General features: G+C 34.2%; 2 protein-coding genes across 3 annotated transcripts in view; one reads left to right on the top strand and one right to left on the bottom strand.

The window, feature by feature from the left end:
- The window catches only part of LOC106618028 (uncharacterized), a 77,953-nt gene extending 59,959 nt beyond the window's left edge, over positions 1-17,994 (top strand). The window contains exons 3-4 of one of the 2 annotated variants that reach the window (XR_004979075.2): positions 15,263-15,334; positions 17,741-17,994. The gene's annotated coding sequence lies outside the window, so the exon portion shown is untranslated. The remainder of the gene's footprint in view (positions 1-15,262; positions 15,335-17,740) is intronic. The other variant, XM_036375161.2, reaches the window with a different exon arrangement.
- On the bottom strand, positions 1,158-20,353 carry Glyp (glycogen phosphorylase). Its single transcript, XM_014235556.3, has 4 exons — positions 19,840-20,353; positions 3,663-4,191; positions 1,989-3,595; positions 1,158-1,918 (listed from the first exon to the last, which is right to left on the bottom strand). The coding sequence occupies exons 1-4, from the start codon at positions 20,080-20,082 to the stop codon at positions 1,760-1,762; spliced, it is 2,538 nt and encodes an 845-aa protein (XP_014091031.1). The 5' UTR covers positions 20,083-20,353; the 3' UTR covers positions 1,158-1,759.
- Between the last annotated feature and the right edge of the window lie 385 nt (positions 20,354-20,738).

Below are 20,738 nucleotides of genomic sequence, written 5' to 3'. Positions count from 1 at the left end.
GGCAAGTTTTCACCCGCACTATTCGGGCAAAGTTTTATCCCGATACATTCATTGTTGCTTTGATTGATTGATTGCATACTGGAAAGTGTAAGAATCAGATGGAATAAAAAATTGTGTTATATGAGAAGTAGGCATGGCAGTGACTACTTTCGACTATCTACGAACGTGATCTCCCGATTTGATCAAGGAACAAGAAAGTTCCATAACGATATCTCAATTCTTAGTCAAATTATCGCTTGCACGGACAGACAGACAGTCGCCCCGTCATTCTGATCATTTACATATATGTACGTAACTCCATATCTAACTTGATTAGTTTTAGGTGTTACAAACAACCATTACAAAACTATAATACTCTGTAGCAACATGACAGTCACTAGCTTTTCATTTTTTCATTCAAATATCATTGAAATCTACCGAGCAGTTTTTGAGCTACAGTGGTCACCATTTCAAAAAACGTAGCTTTGAGAAAAACGCATTTGAAGTTTTACACTCGTGTGTACGTAAAGTTATACAGCTGCTGCTAGCAACCTGCTATCGAACGTTCCAGAGCACCCGAGAACCCTTTACTAATTATCGAATAACTCGGAAAAGTATTTGTCGAATTTACTTCATATTTTCAAAGAATGTTTCTAAGATGTTATACTTCATGAATAGCAAAAAATTGTTTTGAAACTACTGACCAGGGTTACAAATGATGCATTAAAAAATATTTTAATTTTAATAAAATTTTTTTAATTTGGTAATCCCAAATAGGGGATAAAGAAATATAAAATAAAAATTTTAATCCCAAGCATATAATTAAGAATTAAAAAAGAAATTTGTTTTAAAACTAAAATTTTTTCGCGTTCATTCAAGTTAAAAAATAATATTTTAATTTTTTTATTCCAAACATCTTGGATTAAAAAATGCTAATTTAATTGTTAGAGGAGTGAAAATAAAATATGCAAAGTTCACTTGTTCTTAGTTGATATTTTCTAAATATCATCCCCACTATAAATCATTTCTTGGATACACATATAACTTCCATAGTATATATTCCCTTAATTTATTTCTGAAGTTGCTATCCGAACAAACGGAAGGCGACATTTGCCTATTGGCTAACTTAAAGACGAGTGGGACCTCCGATCTATCAAAAATTAATTAAGATAACAATATTTTAGTTTACCATTTGAGGATCAAATTTATTAACGATATCTAAGCAATTTTACATAGAATAGTTTACAATTCCTTGGTCACATGTGTGTCACTTGTGGTTTTTGAATTGCGCAATTGCATGGATTTTGTTTAACAATTCGTTAAAAGACTTAATTTTTAATAACATTTAATAAAAACATCGATTCAAATATCAAATATCCTAAAATGTATGTTTGTTGGTTTGTTTATATATAAATTCAAACGTTGTTCATATCTATGCTGGTGTCTTGCAATTAATTACATTGCATTCCTGAGCTGTTGCGGTAGGCTTTTGTTGCAATAGTAGTTTTGCTTTATTGTAAATTGTGTATTTTTAGGATATTTGGGTATCATTGCTTTGTTAATGTTTGTTCTTTGGCCGTTTCAAGTTTATGTTTTAGGTCAACAAATCTTCACTTTTTGTGATTTCAATACGCCTAAAATGAGTTATAATAAATGTGTCGATAAAATAAGATTGCATTTTGGGGTTTTCAATTAAATAATAGTTCCGCCTAAATGGACTTTAATAAAAATTAAATTAAATCTCAAAAGAATAATGTATATCAGTAATATCAAAATTAATTTATTTTGCTGCTGGTGTATCCTCAGGTGCGGGCAGTTTCTCCCAGGTAGGCTCAACTCCCCAAATATCTCTGGCGTATTCGGCAATGGTGCGATCGGAAGAAAATTTACCACTGGAAGCAATGTTGTGGATGGACATCTCTAACCATTTAGCTTGGTTCTAAAACAAAAAAGAAAACGAAAAATTTATTTCAGACAATAACAACAAAAGCAAACCCAATAGTTCTCACCTGGTAGGTCTTCGACACCAACTCTTGTGCCTTGATGTAAGCCTCGTAATCGGCCAACAAGTAGTAGTGATCGTACTTCAGCAAAATATCCGCAATGTTCTTGAATTCATTTGGATTGCTTGGGCTGAAGAATCCACCCTGTATTTGGTCGATGCATTGTCTGATCTCAGGATTCCTGTTGTAGTAGTCGTAGGCGTTGTATCCACGTTTTTTAAGCGCCTCCACCTCCTCCACGGTCATACCGAAAATGAAGATGTTGTCGTTGCCCATTTCTTCGGCCATCTCAACGTTGGCGCCGTCCAGGGTACCAATGGTGAGGGCGCCGTTTAACATGAACTTCATGTTGCCCGTACCCGATGCTTCAGTACCGGCAGTGGAGATTTGCTCCGAAAGATCAGCGGCGGGCATGATTTTCTCGGCCAAAGTGACGCGGTAATTTTCCAAGAAGATTACCTTCAGCTTGTCACCCACAATTGGATCGTTGTTGACAACATTGCCGACAGCGCAGATCAGCTTTATGATCTGTTTGGCTACATAGTAACCAGGCGCGGCCTTGCCACCGATCATAATGGTACGTGGCGTAAAATTGGCGGTGGGATCCTTCTTAATGCGGTTGTACAGAGTGATGATGTGTAAACAGTTTAACAACTGACGTTTGTATTCATGGATACGTTTAACCTGAATATCGAACATAGAGGCAGGGTTCACTTTGATGCCATAATCATTCTCCAAGATTTGTGCCAACTTCAGTTTGTTCTCTTGTTTCACACGTGCAACGTTGCGTTGGAAGTTGGGATCCTTGGCCCATTTCTTGATAGCTACCAACTGTTCCAAGTGTACTGGCCACTCATCGCCGATCTTCTCGGCAATTAAGTCAGCCAGACCGGGATTGCAGAGCAACAACCAGCGACGTGGTGTAATACCGTTGGTCTTGTTTTGGAACTTATGTGGCTCCAGTTCATAGAAATCACGGAAGAGATCCTTTTTCAAGATTTCCGAATGAATAGCGGCTACACCGTTCACAGCATGTGAGCCCACAATAGACACGTGCGCCATGTTGATGCGTTTCTCGCCATCCTCTTCCACCAATGACATGCGACGCATACGGTCAAAATCACCAGGATACTGCTTGGCCACCTTTTCCATGAACAGGAAATTGATGTGATAAATTATCTGCAAATGTCTTGGCAAAATGGACTCCAGCATGGAAACGGGCCAGCGTTCCAAGGCTTCGGGCAAGACGGTGTGATTGGTGTAAGCGCAGGTACGTACAGTAATATCCCAAGCCTTATCCCATTCCAAATTCTCCTCATCGATGAGGATACGCATCAATTCGGGAATAGCCAACGAAGGATGGGTGTCATTCAATTGGATGGCAACCTTATCGGGGAAGTGATCGAAGTGTTGGCGTACACTTTCCCGTGAGCCGAACTTCGAAGCCTTGTAGCGACGTACAATGTCGTGCAACGTGGCCGCGACCATGAAATATTCTTGCTTAAGACGCAACTCCTTGCCCTCGAAGAAGTTGTCGTTGGGGTAAAGTACACGTGAAATATTTTCAGCCAAATTACGATCCAACACGGCCTGGATATAATCACCATCGTTGACTAAAATAGTGAGAGGAAGTTAATTATAAGGGTAATTAGCGAATATAAGCGGTTAAATTCTACTTACAGAACTTCAAATTAAAATCGACGGGACTCTTAGCCGACCACAAACGCAATGTATTGACGTGATTGTTGCCGTAACCAGGAATGGGGTTGTCATATGGCATAGCGTACACAATCTGTGTGTCGACCCACTTCTTACCCTCGGGTGTATCAATAACGCGTCCATAGAAGTGCACGGGCCTCATGAATTCTGGACGTGCCTTCTCCCATGGATTACCGTAACGCAACCAATCGTCGGGTTCCTCTTGCTGCTCACCGTTTAAGATCTTCTGTGCGAAAATGCCGTATTCATAACGAATACCATAACCGTAAGCCGCTAAACCGAGTGTTGCCATAGAATCCAAGAAGCAAGCAGCTAAACGACCCAAGCCACCGTTACCCAGACCAGCGTCTTCTTCGATATCCTCGAGATTCTCAATGTCCAAACCCAATTGATACATGGCCTCCTCACATTCGCTTTGAATGCCAAGATTGATCATGGTGTTTTGGAGTGAACGACCCATGTAGTATTCCAGAGACAAATAGTAGACGCGCTAAAAGGAAAAAGAAAACCAATTTTTTTAATAAAGTTTACAGTTTTTAAGAAATTTGAAAGTATAAAGTTATGTTATTCAATAAATGCTAAGGAAATAATAAAATATTCCTTACTACAAATAAATATATTTTATCAAAATCGAATAATATTATATATAACCTTGTGCAAATGGTTCCGGGATATTGATTATTGTCACTGACATACAAAAAAAGTTATATGATCTGCACACAAAATATCCAACTCAAACCTGCTAATCTAACACCCTTTTCTCTCTGGTTCGACTCCGACAGAACAGAACGTTTGCTGAACATACAGACGTATAACTTGCTATCTAACTATCACAATTGAAGAATATATGAAGAATTTTTACAACCCAATTCAACATAAAGGCTATGAAAGACATCTTCGAGTGTTTTAATTTATCGGATTTACTATCTTAAATTTAGAGAGAATTGGACAACTTCAACAATTTTTTTCGGTTATGATAGCAATATTAGCTGAAAGTCATTTACGAAGTGATTGAAAGAGAGTCGGATTACCAAGAATATAAAAACTCTGTTAAAGTAGTACATTTCATTCATCGATTTCAAAATGTTCTTTATAGCCATGTCCTTTTCTGAATTATTCGACTGGACTTGAGCTTAATCTCTGTTGCGACCACTATGACCTCGACTGAACATAGTAACCTCCGAATATATTTCTGGCCAGCGCTCGGAGTCTACTTGAGATTTATGGACTTCTGCTTTTATCGGATAATATCATGATGCTCATTTAGTAAGGTAGCTATTACAATTTCATATCATTTGCTACCCCAAAACCCAAAACGGTATAAAATGTTTCCTAGAGTACTTATTTTTTGTTGTTGTTAATATATTTAGTATATAGGTTCATAACAACCAGGACATTAAACTATGGACTACACTAACTGGATAGTTAGAACCACCTCTTACGAGTGACACAGTATCAATAAGATAAGCACTCATTTGGAAATCACGGGTAGTGGAGTAGAGAGACTCAAACACCGAAAATTATTTAATAAATTTAAAAATTAGCCTCTTATAATAAAGAAAACCATGCTGGCAGAAATTTCTAGTAATATTATTCAAACTGCCTACGATCAACATACTAGGGTTATAGCCAACGCTTACCCCACCACTATTCACATGAATACTGCTACGTTAGTTCATAGAGACCTAAACTTTTATTTATAAGCCAATCTACAATCTTCTTATGCATTTTCTGATTCCTATTTTAAACTAGCATCGAAAACATAACTTTGTATGTCCAAAGTTTCAATGGATAAGGAAGTGAATGGCGTTTTTCCCGCCTATTTTTTACGACAAAAATAGTTTTGTGGTTGGGAAAACATTTGAAAAATAACGTTTAACTTGTAAAATACTAGATGTAAAAAATATGAAAAGTTCTGAAAAACGTTTGAGGGTAGGCAAATTTGCGTTTTCGAAAAAAGAAAATATATTTAATTATTGGAAATGTATATTTTTATACTCTCGCAACCTGTTGCTACAGAGTATAATAGTTTTGTTCACCTAACGGTTGTTTGTATCACCTAAAACTAATCGAGTAAGATATAGGGTTATATATATATAAATGATCAGGATGAAGAGACGAGTTGAAATCCGGGTGACTGTCTGTCCGTCCGTCCGTGCAAGCTCTAACTTGAGTAAAAATTGAGATATCTTTATGAAACTTGGTAGACATGTTTCTTGGTACCGTGAGACGGTTGGTATTGCAGATGGGCGTAATCGGACCACTGCCACGCCCACAAAACGCCATTAATCAAAAACAAATAACTTGCCATAACTAAGATTACAGCTCCGCAATAAGATACAAGACTGTTATTTGGTACACAGGATCACATTAGGGAGGGGCATCTGCAGTTAAAACTTTTTTTAAAAAGTTGGCGTTGTCCCGCCTCTAATAGGTTTAATGTGCGTATCTCCTAAACCGCTATTGCTATAATAACAAAATTCACTACAAGCAAATGTTTTTAGCACTTCCATTGACGGTGTGAAAATAGTTGAAATCGGGTGGCAACTCCGCCCACTCCCCATATAACGGTACTGTTAAAAACTACTAAAAGCGCGATAAATCAAGCACTAAACACGCCAGAGACATTGAATTTTATCTCTGAGATGGTATAAATTGGCTTTATAGGAACCGCGTTCAAAATTAGTCAGTGGACGTGGCACAACCCACTTTTAGGTGAAAACCCATATCTTGAGATCTGCTCAACCGATTTCAACCAAATTCGGTGCATAACGTTCTTTTCATGTTTCTATGTCATAGTGCGAAAATGGGCGAAATCGGACTACAACCACGCTTACTTCCCATGTAACACCATTTTCAATTCCATCTGATTCTTTCACTATTTTTATATGCTATGCAAATATACTATGCAAATCAGGTAACAATGATTATATCGGGGTAAAACTTTGCGTGAATAATGCAATTAAAGTATGCCACCTTGCGGCCAAAAATTGTCTAAATCGAACCAAAACTGTTCAAACCCCTAAGTACTAAATATGTGGACCCCAGTGCCTATAGTTGACCTTCTACCGAAAATATCAGTCAATCCACAAAGAAATCTCAAACGAGTATACCATTTGACTTTGCGAGAGTATAAAATGTTCGGTTACATCCGAACTTAGCCCTTCCTTACTTGTTATTCATCTTTTATTATATATCAGTAATAGCATTATTCAAAGCTCTACTAGAATACTAGAGATCCATTTCTATAAATTAAAAGACCCAATATTTTAATTCTAAATTGACCATAGTATCGTTAAGATCTGTAATGTACAGCTGATAGCAAACAACAATCGCCTTATGTTTATTTTTAAGTTCTCCGTCATTTTAAATAAGATTAACATTATCAAAAGCAATCGCTTTAAATTTATCGAATTTTTGTAAGTTTAAGTATCCAAACCAAGAAACTACTTATTCGTGAAGGTAAATAAAATTAGTTTTTTAAAGTATGGATACTTAAGAGATGAAATTGTGCCAAGGGGAATTCCAATAAAAAAGTTCAGTTGCAATAACATGAATACAATACATTTATGTTATGTATATGTATGTACATATATGTAAGTATGTTTGTTAGTAAGTTGCAATATTTGAACAACTGTAATATCAGCTTGAGGCAAGGTAGTCAATACTAATTCACGGCTAAGCGATAACACTTGAGGCACGTTCGCAGCGAGTGCGGTTCAAGTGCATATAAAATTCATTATACCCTGAACAGGGTATATTAAGTTTGCATGAAACTTGTAACACCCAGAAGGAAACGTCGGAGACCCTATAAAATATATATACATACATAAATGATCACCACGATGAGATGAATTGATTTAGATTGTCCGTCTGTCTGTAGATGTACGAACTAATCCCTCAGTTTTTCAGCTTTCGATCTGAAATTTTGCACCTGTGCCTTAGTGAGGGAAAAACTGCTCATTGTCAGAACGGCCGATATCGGACCACTATACCATATAGCTGCCATACAAACTGAACAATCGGAATCAAGCGCTTGTATGGGAAACTTTTTATTTGACGATATATCTTCACGAAATTAGGCACGAGTTATTGTTTAAGGCAACAATGTATTATTCGAAGAAATTGTTCAGATCGGACCACTATATCATATATGTAGTTGCCATACAAATTGAACAATCGAAATTAAGTACTTGTTTGTGAAGGGTATTATAGCTCCGGTGCAACCGAAGTTAAAGTTTTTTCTTGTTTCAATTTGCTAGTGAAAATTTCAACAGGGAACTTTGGAAATATATATGTTTAGTTACTTACATGCAAACATATATGAATTATATTTATTCGTATACAGTCCTCGCTATAAGTAAAAAACATAAACAAAACTTGCAAAAATGCCTATGATCAACTTTATGACCATGCTTATTTATACAAATGTAACAGTAAGTCAGTATGTAAGCCTTCTCCAGCAAACTTAACACGATCATGCAACGTGGTTGTGATAACCGCGCCCTCCCGTTCTCTCTTTGCTTCCAGTCACATTACTAATTCCAGTGAGTAATTCAAAAGAAGTCGTCAAAATATGTAATCGTAAAGTGTTTCTTCAATTCACAACGAACGTTAGCAACAAAAAGATTATTTATTAAAGAAATTGAGTCGATATCGCGACAGAAGCGTGGCGTTGATAACAATTTGTATAGTATCCGCGCTCTTTAAGCCATATAAAAGGTACAAAGTTCTCTTTTTCCGATTGTATTCTCTTACATTGCGATCTCTCTCCATAATATTTGTTATTAACATTGAATAACTGATCAGCTTGGAGCTTTAAAAAAAAACATTCAAACATTAAAAACATTGTGACCTAATTAGCTTGTCTCACGTTTGTTGGCAAATAGCCGGGCGCTTGAAGATTCGATTTGTCTTCGAAACTGCTGATAATAAATTAACCAGTGCAGGGACTATAACAAAAAATATTTATTCATAATTGCAATAAATTATTATCGGTAATTAGGCGTTTAATGGAGCTTAGTTACTATCTGAGTTTATAAACACTAGTTTAAGCAGGCACTTATCAGTGTTAGTCACCGCCCTGTAGCCGGTATAAAAATAAATAAGCATGTATGTTTGTCGATAATTGTGTATGACAGTGAAAATCATCCAAACAGTTCAATATTGATAAGAACATTCATAATTTTCCATTTATTTATTTGTATGATAATTCGTATCTGTGTTTGTATGGATTAGACCAAAGGGTGAATAAATGGCAAGAGGACTAAGAAATGTATTAAAAGTATGTTTAAAGGTTCTCTGGAATTTCGGCGTATACATTTCAAGGCATTTGTCTTAAATGGTCAATTGACAAGTCCATTTTTTGATATAGCTCGGTCACCAAAAATTTGTCCTAATTAAGTATGGGTTCACTATATGACTTGTTGCAACATCTTGACATTGATTTGGGGGTCCAAATATTCGCGAATCGTATGGACCAATAATGCCTTTGGCTTGCAAACCAGAATAAAGTGGATGTCCAAAAGAGATTGTTGTGTATGAATTATTAAAAAAAAAATCTATAAAATGATTTGGAGTGACCGTGAAAAGAAGTTGATCGATTTAGCTGACATTCTATCTCGGGAACATTTTGGGCATAACATTCGTGAAAACCGAAAGCTCTATACTAAGTTAATGATCTTACTATTAAGATCATCATAACACAAATCAACGAAATTAATGGCAAGATTGCAAGAGTCGGTCTTCGAATACTTTCGCATCCTTAATCCCATGATTTGGCAACCAACTATTTTCATCCTATCCTTTATATCCCAAGAGAATATTCGATGGAAAGAAATTTAACAGAGCTACTCGCCATTTCGAAGCAAAAGTCCAACCGAACTACACATCGAAAAATTGGAAAATCGCTACGATCGGTTTGTAGCCTACGCTGTCAATGTGAAAAATTTATTAATTTGAATTATCACCTCCAAGTCCAATTTATATGGAGAAAACTAAATAACAACTGCGGTTATTCAAAAGCCACAAAATACATTTACTTTCAGTGTTTAAAAGTGCATATTCATACTTATAAAAATAATTGCCTGTAACTTTTAATATTGGGCCAATAATAAAAAGAACATACATACAATTTTGTTTATACACACATTTAGATTTCCTAAGCTTTTTTAGATTTTAATCGGCATAGGCACTTGCAAGAAGCGTGCTCAACGGGTATAAACAGAAATTAGTTGCTTCCCAAGATAAGAATTTGCCGGTATGTTATTAGTTTCAATTATTTTGTATGTACATACAGATGTGGAAATTCTTACATATATGTCCATACATATTCACAAGATAAAATTAAAATAGGTTAATTATTTTTGTGTCAAACAACCTTGGTAAAAATCTTATATAAATCTCTATCTAGCTGGGGTTGATTTAGCTATGTCTGTCTGTATATACACGAACTAGTCCCTAAGTTTTAGAGATATCGATCTGAAATTTGGCACACGTCCTTTTCTTCCCAAAAAGCTGCCTATTTGTTGCCATCATCGAAAACGAACCACTATAGCATATTAGCTGTAACTATAGAATCTAGCTCCCTAAACGATTAAAATCAGGTCCTTGCATGGAAAAATTTTGTATTTGACGAGATATCTTCACAAAATTTGGCATGGATGATTGGCCAAGGCTACGGTATAATCTTCGAAGACATAGTTCATATCTAATTACTACAGCATATAGATGCCATACAAACTAACCGATCACAATCAAGTTCTTGTATGGAAAACTTTTGTATTTGTAAGAGGTATTATTAGCTTCAAGGCAACCGAATTTAACGTTGCTTCTTGTTTTTAATATTTAGAACGAGTAAAATTTAAGATCTGCCTTTTTAGTCAAACAACATTGGTAGAAATATAATTTTTAATTAACTCTGAACTGAACTCAGAAAGCAGTTTTCTATAGAATGCTTTATTGTAATAACTTTACATCTAGGATCTAGTGGCTCTTTAATTTCTATGGTTCTATTTGAAAACTCAACATTGACAGGTATAATTCCAACAATTTACAAACAAATTTGAACATTTATCACAAAGCACAGAATGAACCATCGCTTATGTCGGTATATAAGCTTAAATAATGTTTGAGTAATCGATTTAGTTCGTCAGATATATTTTGGGAGTCCCGATTTAATACAAGTATAACTAATAATCGTTTCACACCGAAACAAAAAGTAACACTTAACATTGAAAATAATATGTAGTTATATCGTGCAACCTATTTCACACTTGGATGATCAACAAGTGACGGCTTGGAACGGGGTTTGATCAAAAATCATACAATTAAATATTTAAAAAAACATCCCAAGACATCTAATGTCAAGAAGATATTTTTAAAAAATTAGATGAAAGTTTTCTATAATCTAAGAAAAGTTTAATCTATAAGTTATTATTTTATTAATATTTAAATTTAAGTATTAATAGATCATCAATATAACATATAGAATGATAATTACATAATTATTTATAATAACAAACGCAAAAAATTAAAAATTGAAACATTGATTTGACTTTCTCGCTTATCACTTAAGCTCATTTTGACCTTATTAGTTTATCAGTTCCGTTTTTATTAAAAGCTGCAATATTTTATAAACTCTAAAACAAAACAAAAAACAGAAAATTTGCGAAAAACATAATCATAGGTGCATACTATTATATTATACGTATATACTTGTAGGTCCCGTTATGTCGGCGTATCAGTTGACGTAGAGACAATTTTTTTCCTCATTAACGCTCGAATGCACCTTTTTGGTTTGATGAGCCGCTCCGAATATTATTATATTTGTAACTAACGGATTAGCGAGGCTTATCAGAAACACTGGTTTTCATTTCCGCGTTTGATTTGACGCAAACAATTATGTATAACAAACAAAGTGAAAATATCACTGAACGATCTTGAGATTACAGAGTACTTTACGTGAAATTTTAAAAGGTCGAAGTTGAGCTATTGCTTTTATTTAAGTAATCTCCAAGCAAAAATACAAAAATAAAAAAAACATTTATTATTTTCTAGCTATATATACATATGTTACATGGATAGATACTAGATAAGTTAATTTCCTTTAAAATAATAAATACCTCAGTTTTCTTACTAAACGGGTTAGAATAGTTCAACTTGAGCAAAAAATTAAACTTTTTTTCTTTTTTTAAATGAAGCAAACTTTAGCAACCTAAAATAATATTCAATTAGAGATAGAGTAGTGAAACAACTTTTTTCTATGTTCAATCACCTGTAGTGACGACCCCTTCCAGTAAGTAATTGTCAGTATGTAAAACTTTAAACGCGATTTTCTTAAATCGACAAATTGATGTAAAGTTAAAAAACATACGTACTTTACTAGCAAAACTTATGTGGATTAAAATCCCTGTTTTTTTTTGTTTCAAATATCACGAGTTCCTAAACTCCCCGTCGCCAGTAGAGGCCCTCTTGACACAAGCGATTGGCAAGATTAGCCGAATAACCGGCATTTTGTATCAAAATGTCGAATTACAAACTTTTTACGCACTCAAATATGTTTTAACTAAAGCCAGTTATCAAAGTAGAGCCTTTATCTACTTAAAATGACAAAATCTAAATTTTTTCCTACAAATTATTTGAAAATGCTTTTCATCGCCAATTTGATTACAATTTCTATGGGATTTGAAAGACAAAAATCTAGGTTTTAGAATTTCATTTTAATAACAAGTAGGGAAGTGTAAATTCGGGTGTAACCGAACATTTTATACTCTCGCAACTTGCGAGAGAAATTACGTCCGGTGTTGGCAATATTGTATATTAAAGGAAGTATTGATTAGATCCCATTTTTAACACAAAAACATTCTATTATTGAGAGTTTCATTTATTTATTTTATTGTATGAATTTCAATTATATATCTTACACATTGACCGATATTTTCGGTAAAAAGTCAACTATATGCATGGGGTTCTCATATTCAGTACTTAGGGGCTTGAACAGTTTTGGTTCGATTTAGACGCATTATTCACGCAAAGTTTAACACGTTCACGCCGGCACTGCAATTCATGTTTCGCGCCCATAGGCGGTTGCGCTAAAAGCTTTTTGTTCTATCGGACGGGGCCGAACTAAATGTTTCAACGAAAGATTATCGCACGGGAAAACGGTCTCCATGGTGTGCATTAATCTTTTGATGCTATTGTGGTTATGTGTTTAGTGTCTGTTAAGTACGCACATCACTGTGCAACGTCATAATTTGTTCATCATCGAACCACTGTGCAGAAAGAATTCCCGATGAGACAATTCTGTGCGAGCCACCGGTGGTACACGCCGGCGTGAACGTGTTAACCCGATAAAAACATTGTTGATTGATTTGCATAATAGAATCAAATGGAATTTAAAATGGTGTTATATGGGAAATAGGTGCGATTGTAATCTGATTTCGTCCGTTTTTGCACTTCTTTTTGAGAATAATGTTATGCACCGAATTTAGTTGAAATCGGTTAAGCAGATCCCAAGATATGGGTTTTTACCTATAAGTGGGCGGTGCCACTATCTACTTTTGAACGCGCTTCCTATGAAGTCATCTCATACCAACCCAGGGATAAAATTTAATGTCTCTGGCGTGTATAGTGCTTGATTTATCGCGCTTTTAGTAGTTTTTAGCATTACCGTTATAAGGCTAGTGGGCGGGGTTGTCACCCGATTGCACCACATCACACTGTCGATAGAGGTGCTAAAAACATTTGCTTTCCGTGAATTTTGTTATTATAGCTTTAGTGGTTTAGAATATATGCACATTAAATCTATTAGGGGGCGTTACCACGCCCACTTTTTTGCCCCTCCATAATGTGATCCTGTATACCAAATAACAGTCTTGTATCTTATTGTGGAGCTTAGTTATGACAATTTTTTTTTTTGATTAATGGCGTTTTGTGGGCGTGGCAAGTGTCCGATTACGCCCATTTACAATATCAACCGTCTTACGGTACCAAGAAACATGTGTACCAAGTTTCATGAAGATATCTCAATTTTTATTCAAGTTACAGCTTGCACGGACGGACGGACAGACGGACGGACGGACAGACAGTCACCCGGATTTCAACTCGTCTCTTCATCCTGATCATTTATATATACATAACCCTATATCTAACTCGATTAGTTTTAGGTGAAACCAACAACCGTTAGGTGAACAAAACTATTATACTCTGTAACAACATGTTGCAAGAATATAATTATAGCCAGTTCCTGAATAAAAAATGGAGGTTGTAACTAGATATCCAAACATACATTCATATGTACATATTTGCAGCTACACATACACTTACTTTATGCATCTTCAACAAATAACAATGAGAAAATATAATATAGGAAAAGACAGAATGATGACACAATCGAAATAGTATTTCCATAGAGACTTGTCTGCCAACGGGACTTATGTATGTACATGTGTATTTTACGGAATTTACTCACATTTAAAATTTTTTATTTGCATGCATCCTTTCAATGACCTTGGCGCAAAACAACAACAAAATTGCAAAGTGTATGTGTGTGTATTGTGTTCCCGGTTGATTCAACAAGATAAATAAAGAGGTCCAGTAGGACAATTGAAAAGATCAAATTTTCATTTAAATTCAATTAAGGCTTAATAATTTTCAACACATATTTGAGAACTCACTTTGAGTGACAAGAAAGTGAACAATTCTTATTAACATTTTAACAGTTATTTGTAAAATTTGAGTTGAGCTGGCATAAAGTCTACAATTTATAAAACTAAATAAGCTCATTAAATATACCAAAATTGTGTCAGTGCCAAAAAATTAACAAATAAAATACATAGATAAAGGCTGTGGGAAAATCGTGTGTGGCTTGTGCCAGCATATTTGTATGTATGTGTAGGCTGCAGGCAGGAAATCTTTCTCTTAAATTTGCTAACATTTGTTTTGTACTAAATTATTAAAGTGTCTATTGGGAGTATTCTGGGTGTCTGTGAATGTATGTGAAAACTTAAGTTCGTTGAATATGTGTGTATGTATTTAGAATGGAATCGTAAAAAGAATGAAAAGCGAGCGCGTTTGCTTTGACATTCACTAAGGACAAATCTATAGAATATCTACGAGTATACACACTTGCTATGTGGAAAACAACCTAAATATTTGTTTCTATTGGAACTATACAGCAGTTACCATATAATTAGACATGGTGGGTTGTAGAAAATAAAGAAATTACAAAATATTTTATATTGGGACCAATTAAATTTTAATTAATTAAATTTTTGGGAAATTATAACTTACTGGTTATATTTATATTATCTTTTATGTAGATTATGTTTATATCAAAAAAACATTTATTTGTTCTTTTTTGAGCTAATTTCTTATACCGGCTTAAGTCACCAACTTGTATATTTTGAGAATTTTTTGTTTTTACTTAAAAAACATAATATTCAATGAGATATAGTCTATAAGGGTGTTTGCGAGCCCAAAATCAGTTAAACATTTTTATTTATGAATTTTTTTAACTTTTAACGTTATTGAAATATAAACTATTTGATCTCTTAATTTAGATCAAACAAACGTTGTGTGCTACATTTTACTAAAATCGGTTCGGAGTTTACGCCGGACAAACAACGTGACACGTAAGTTTTATATAAATTCATTATATGGTACATTCCTGAGCATTCCATTACATTGTTTTTCCTATTCTATTGATACTGTCTTTATGATTTAAGCCCACTTATTAATGTCGCTGCACATCGTTTCTAATTAGTGGACTGTGAGGGTGAGGTGCCCACATATAGTTTTTACGAGCATATGATGCATTTATAGCTACATAGCCGAATTGTATCGGGGTATACATACATAATATAGTATTGGATAAAACTTTCGCTTTCTAAAAACATTGAACAAACCAATTTTTGCCTTTTTCGTAGTTCGTGAATCACATGCTGGCTTATAATGAAATTGTAGATAAATACTCGTATGCATGTATGTATTTGTGTAGGTATGTATATTTGACGAGTACTTGATAAAGACATAGGCGAATGTAAGTCAAATTGAAAATTGTGAATTAAGACCAAATAAAGGTCACGATTAAAGGATAACAAAATATCGTATTTTAATGATTGAAAATGAAGTATAATGAAATATGTTTTCTAAAGCATTAATAAAAAATGATAAATAAATTCAAAAAGTTCGATATATTGCATATTTTCACATTATTCTAATATTTATATTTACGAAACAAATACTCACATTGGAGCACTAGATATTATTTTACCTAAACCTCATGTTCACCAACATTTTGAATGAAAATTAAACAAGATCAAGGAAGAGCTGCTCCGATCAAATTCAAAAATTTGTATTCCTAATTTTATTGTACATAAGCGTTAATAATTGATTCCTGGCTGCAAATATAAGAAACTTTTCAAACTTTGGAAAGGACTTTACAGCCTTTAATGAGATATGTATATACCATATATTGACATATGCTCTTGTGTATAAACTTCAATAATAAAGATTTGTTGTTTCTTCCGCAACAAATTTATTTTAATGAATTAAATTTTGAAGAGAATGAAACATCTCTGCTATTGGCAGGCTCCTTAACACTGGGCCGCCTTGGGAAGTAACGGTGGCCTTACCGCGTCATGAGGCCTTTGTGTTCCCCTATATAAAGACGAAACCTGAAAGCTCACCTTGTTAAGCCGAAGGTTGCAAAAAACAAAGTGAGTACACAAAAACCACAACAACACCAACCAAAAGGACAGCAAACAGACTGCCACACTTCCAGTGCAGGTAAGGCTTGCCCAGGAGTTAAACGTAAGTTTAGTTTCTTGGACGCTTTTTCGCCAGAGAAGCGCGCACTGTTTGCGGAGCATGCGCGAGACGATAACGATATGCCGTCATACAGTGGCACTCAGAAGGCGGCGTCTACTGCGGCTGTTACATGTGACGCGGCCCCCACAACAACCCTCCAAGTAGGCTTAGCTGCTCGGAATGCCCACCTGATTAGCGGAGATCGCTATAAAGCTAGAAGGATGTGAAGGCCCAGTTCTCCTCACAGAATAACGGTGTTTCTTCCCAGGAGCACCGGTAAACCCTACGAGTTAGTACATATGTATGTATGTCGAATATTAGATGGGTATTGTATAATAGTTCGCAAAATTAAACGCACAAGACAATTTTTTGTTGCCAATACATGTTTGTTTACATTTCCAATCGAACAATGCACCGTACAGAATCGAAGCATGTCTGGTTAGGAACTCAACGAACCTAGAAAACGTAGCGCACATAGGCCGCAGAGTTCAACATAAATATAATATATTTGTACATATGTAGATTCTACATTGTAGAGATTTGTGTGTATTTACTTATTTTCACCAGAAAATTAAGTAAAGAGAAAATACCTTAAAGAGTAGATAAGTCCCTATTAATAATATGCATATATACACAAGTACAATAAAGTTATATACAATAGGTAAATATACATATGTGCATATATGAGCACATATGCAAATATTTTTGGCACAGTCTATAATTTGTATGTACGTAAATCTAAAAGAGTAGTAAGTATCCTACATAAGTATGTATGGGATTAAAAACTAAATTTTCAATTCTGATTTTGATCTAAAAACTTAAAATTATATTTAAAATTAAATTACTATCGTTTGAGTAACGAATAAAAAACCTATTTTCCAAATTAAAAGCTGGGATAAAAAGGGAAGATTTACATATTTCGAACTAAAACACTATAGTCAAGAGCAATTAAATATAAATATGATGAAAAGAGCTATACTACGTAGAAATTTAATAAAAATTTGTTTTCTTATAAAAAGATAACCAAAATAGTTGAATACGAAGTGTCCAAACGAGAAAAAATTTAAATTCTAAAACAATTAATTTTTATAATTAACTATGTATTTGCAACTCTGGCTGAAAGTACTTAATTTTGTATATACCCACACATACTCGTATATTTACAATATGATTTCAATATGTTATCAATAATTAAGTAATTTTATTTTGGTTAAAATTTTTACTTTCAGGTAATATAAGAGTGCCTGTAAAAATATTGGCAATTGCGGTAGTCGCGGGTCTAGAATGCGCAGAGTGTGTGGGTCAACCGAGACAAACAATAACATTACTAAAATGGAAAGGATTATCATAAAATTCGACATCAGAATTTTTGCAAATTGCAATAAGTCCTGTTTTTATAACATCAATTTTATGGACTCGTATGAATCTCATATAAAATTTGACCTTTTCAACTAGACTTTAATATAAAATATATTAAACACCAACAGTGAAATATACATTATTTCAAATAATTTGTTTTATTGCGAAGTAAAAGTATGAACCCCCTACAAATCGGCAGCGAGGTGATAGCGTGTAATAAACTTATTTGCAATTATCTTACTTATCCGTCTTTTACGTTTTGGCAAAAAGCCGACTGCACATGCACATTGACAATTTTGCATTATGTGCGATACATTTTACATACCTATTTATATACAAATATTTTTGGTTATTGCATTCAGATTTTCCACTCTTTATCCACTGTCTTCACACACAGTTCTCTAATAAACTTGTTGAACCGCTTTCTTCGTTATTAGTTTTATTTTCTTATGTAAACAAAGAGTAGATGCAGAAAAGAGAAAAAAGCTTTTTAAGAAAAACAAAAGCTTGTAATTAGCAATGAATTTTATTTTGCGCTGCGCTGATTTGAGGTTAATTTAAAATAAAAACGAAAAAGTAAAAGAAATGAAAAAGTATTACAGCATCAGGATTGTGCCTTTGTGGGGAAATAAAATGTTAAACATATTTTGAATTTGAAAAGTTTGTTGTATATAAAAACAAAGTTAACATTCTTTAAATTCATTTTCTAAGTAGAAAACCTTAAATTAACTGAATGGCAAATATCGTATGTCAACCAGTCATAAAACGGTTTTTAGCTAACAATAATAGTTAGGCATTCTAGAAAACACAAACAGGCTTAAGAGACTAATTCTTATTTTTTCACAATTTGTTTCAACTACATTTTCCTTCGTGCAAAAAAAAATAAATAAATAAAATTAAAAAGAATAATATTAATTTTTAACACTATTTTTTCTTTAAAAACTATTTTTTATTTTTATAGTATTTTTATTTATTTATTATAACATATTTTATTTAAAAATTAAGTTTCATTTATTATTTCAGATTTTTTCAAATACATTTCGTTTTTATTTTTATTTTTATCTCAGCTGTTTTAATTTATAATTTATAAAACAGGAGGATTCTTTTTTCAAATTACTGAACTTCCTTTGATACATTTCCTTGACCTTGACGAATACACAAGTTTTAAGGGATACGAACATGCATACAAACATACATATTCATACACTGACACTCATATACATACATACATACATACATATGTATGTGGTGAACACGGAAACTAACAAATAAGGTTTACGTGGTAACTGATATGATGTTAAGGTAACACGGTCCTACAAGATGTGTTGTTTTGCCATGTATCTCTATCCATAATAAAGTGCTAATAAAAATCGATAACTACACGTGCGTGTAACTGAATGTCAGTATGTGCATATATACGAGTAAATATATATATAAATGTAGATTTTGTTTTTGTGGTAAGTATTATATAAAGTACACAAACTGAATCAGTGGTATGCATGTGGTATACCTATTACTTTTTATCTACCAATTTTTAATTTTTATTAACTTAACAAAACAATACACATACACTTCTTAAATATATATCTTCGTCTGTAATATAAATATGTATATTTGAATATAGTTACACTAATAACAACACATAAACTTCTACATGAGGTAGAATAATAGCACTACGGCAACATGGCAGGCAACCACATCTACATCTAATATTTCGTTCCCCCTACAATTAACCTTTATAAATGCCAGCGCAGCCAGTTGGGTAGATACCCGCAATAGGACACCACACATAATTGGAACCGTTCAGCTCTACTGGCTGGACTAATGGATGCTGTGAGGCAGCACTTTAAATGGATGTGGCGTGACCTACATACATACATACCTAATTTGCCATTTACAAGTTTCTTCTATATATTGTAGTATTCTTACTTATGTATGTGTTTGGAATTGCTATGCTAAACAAACTTACTTTAGGGTCCTTTTCATAGTACATCTGCTGGGTGCGGATCCACCTGCCAACCATGTTATCGCGCACAGTGTTGGCCAGGGCAAAGTAGTAGTCGCGCATAGTTGCCACATTACGATCCTTTACTAACGTGTAATGCAGATGACGATTGAAATTCTTCTTAACCAAAGTTACGTTTCCAACCTCGGCAATGCCGCGCACACTAATTTGCTTGCGGCGCTCCTCATCTGTTGGTGGCCTCGACATGATTGCAAAATCGCAATTGCTTTCTCTTTTCAACGGCACTTCTAACTGATTAACTTTCAATACTGAATATTTGTTATTCAACTTTTACGGCAATTGTAGAAAGCACTTAAGTTTCCTTTTTACTTTTGCAAATACTTGTTACTTAACCGAAAAAAACTGATCCTAGATCAGCAGCACACCGTACCGCACCGCAGTAGTTTAAAGGCAATGACGTTTAAATATTTTTTTGTCGGACGACCGCAGATGACAACGAACAACAACCGTTTGCTACGAGCTCTGGAGTACTTCTCAGCGTAAAATCTTTTTCTTTGGCGACAACACGCTCGCCCTCAAAATTTAGCTTATTTTCCTTGCCGCTGCACTCTGCTCTAACACATTCACTCTCTTATATGTACTCCCCTAATTAACAGACAGTGTGTCGTACTCTTGCTTTCAATCTCTTACCACTCAATTACTAAAGTTCGTCAACTGATAACCGATTAAAACTGAGAAAACTGTTCACGGAATGTGGTTGTTAATTACGAAAAACTAGCACATAAGTCACCATCAAAGTCAGTACAACTATTGATAACCTATTAAACCGGGCAGTTAATGTTTGTGATTCCTACGACCGTGCTGAATTCAACTTCATTGTGGAATGCAGTTGTCAAACTCTC

This window comes from Bactrocera oleae, chromosome 3 (genome assembly GCF_042242935.1).
Source record: "Bactrocera oleae isolate idBacOlea1 chromosome 3, idBacOlea1, whole genome shotgun sequence".
NCBI classification, from domain to species: Eukaryota; Metazoa; Arthropoda; class Insecta; order Diptera; family Tephritidae; genus Bactrocera; species Bactrocera oleae.
The sequence above is the reverse complement of the archived record's forward strand: the minus strand, read 5'-3'. Positions and strand labels throughout refer to the sequence as shown.

What these genes read in the sequence shown, in the direction of transcription:
- Glyp (XM_014235556.3), bottom strand. Translation starts at nt 20,082, where the DNA reads ATGTCGAGGCCACCAACAGATGAGGAGCGCCGCAAGCAAATTAGTGTG. An exon ending in ACTATGAAAAGGACCCTAAA is followed by an intron (nt 4,192 to 19,839) that starts GTAAGTTTGTTT and finishes TTTTCCTTTTAG; the next exon opens with CGCGTCTACTATTTGTCTCT. An exon ending in TGGTGTCGAAGACCTACCAG is followed by an intron (nt 1,919 to 1,988) that starts GTGAGAACTATT and finishes TTTTTGTTTTAG; the next exon opens with AACCAAGCTAAATGGTTAGA.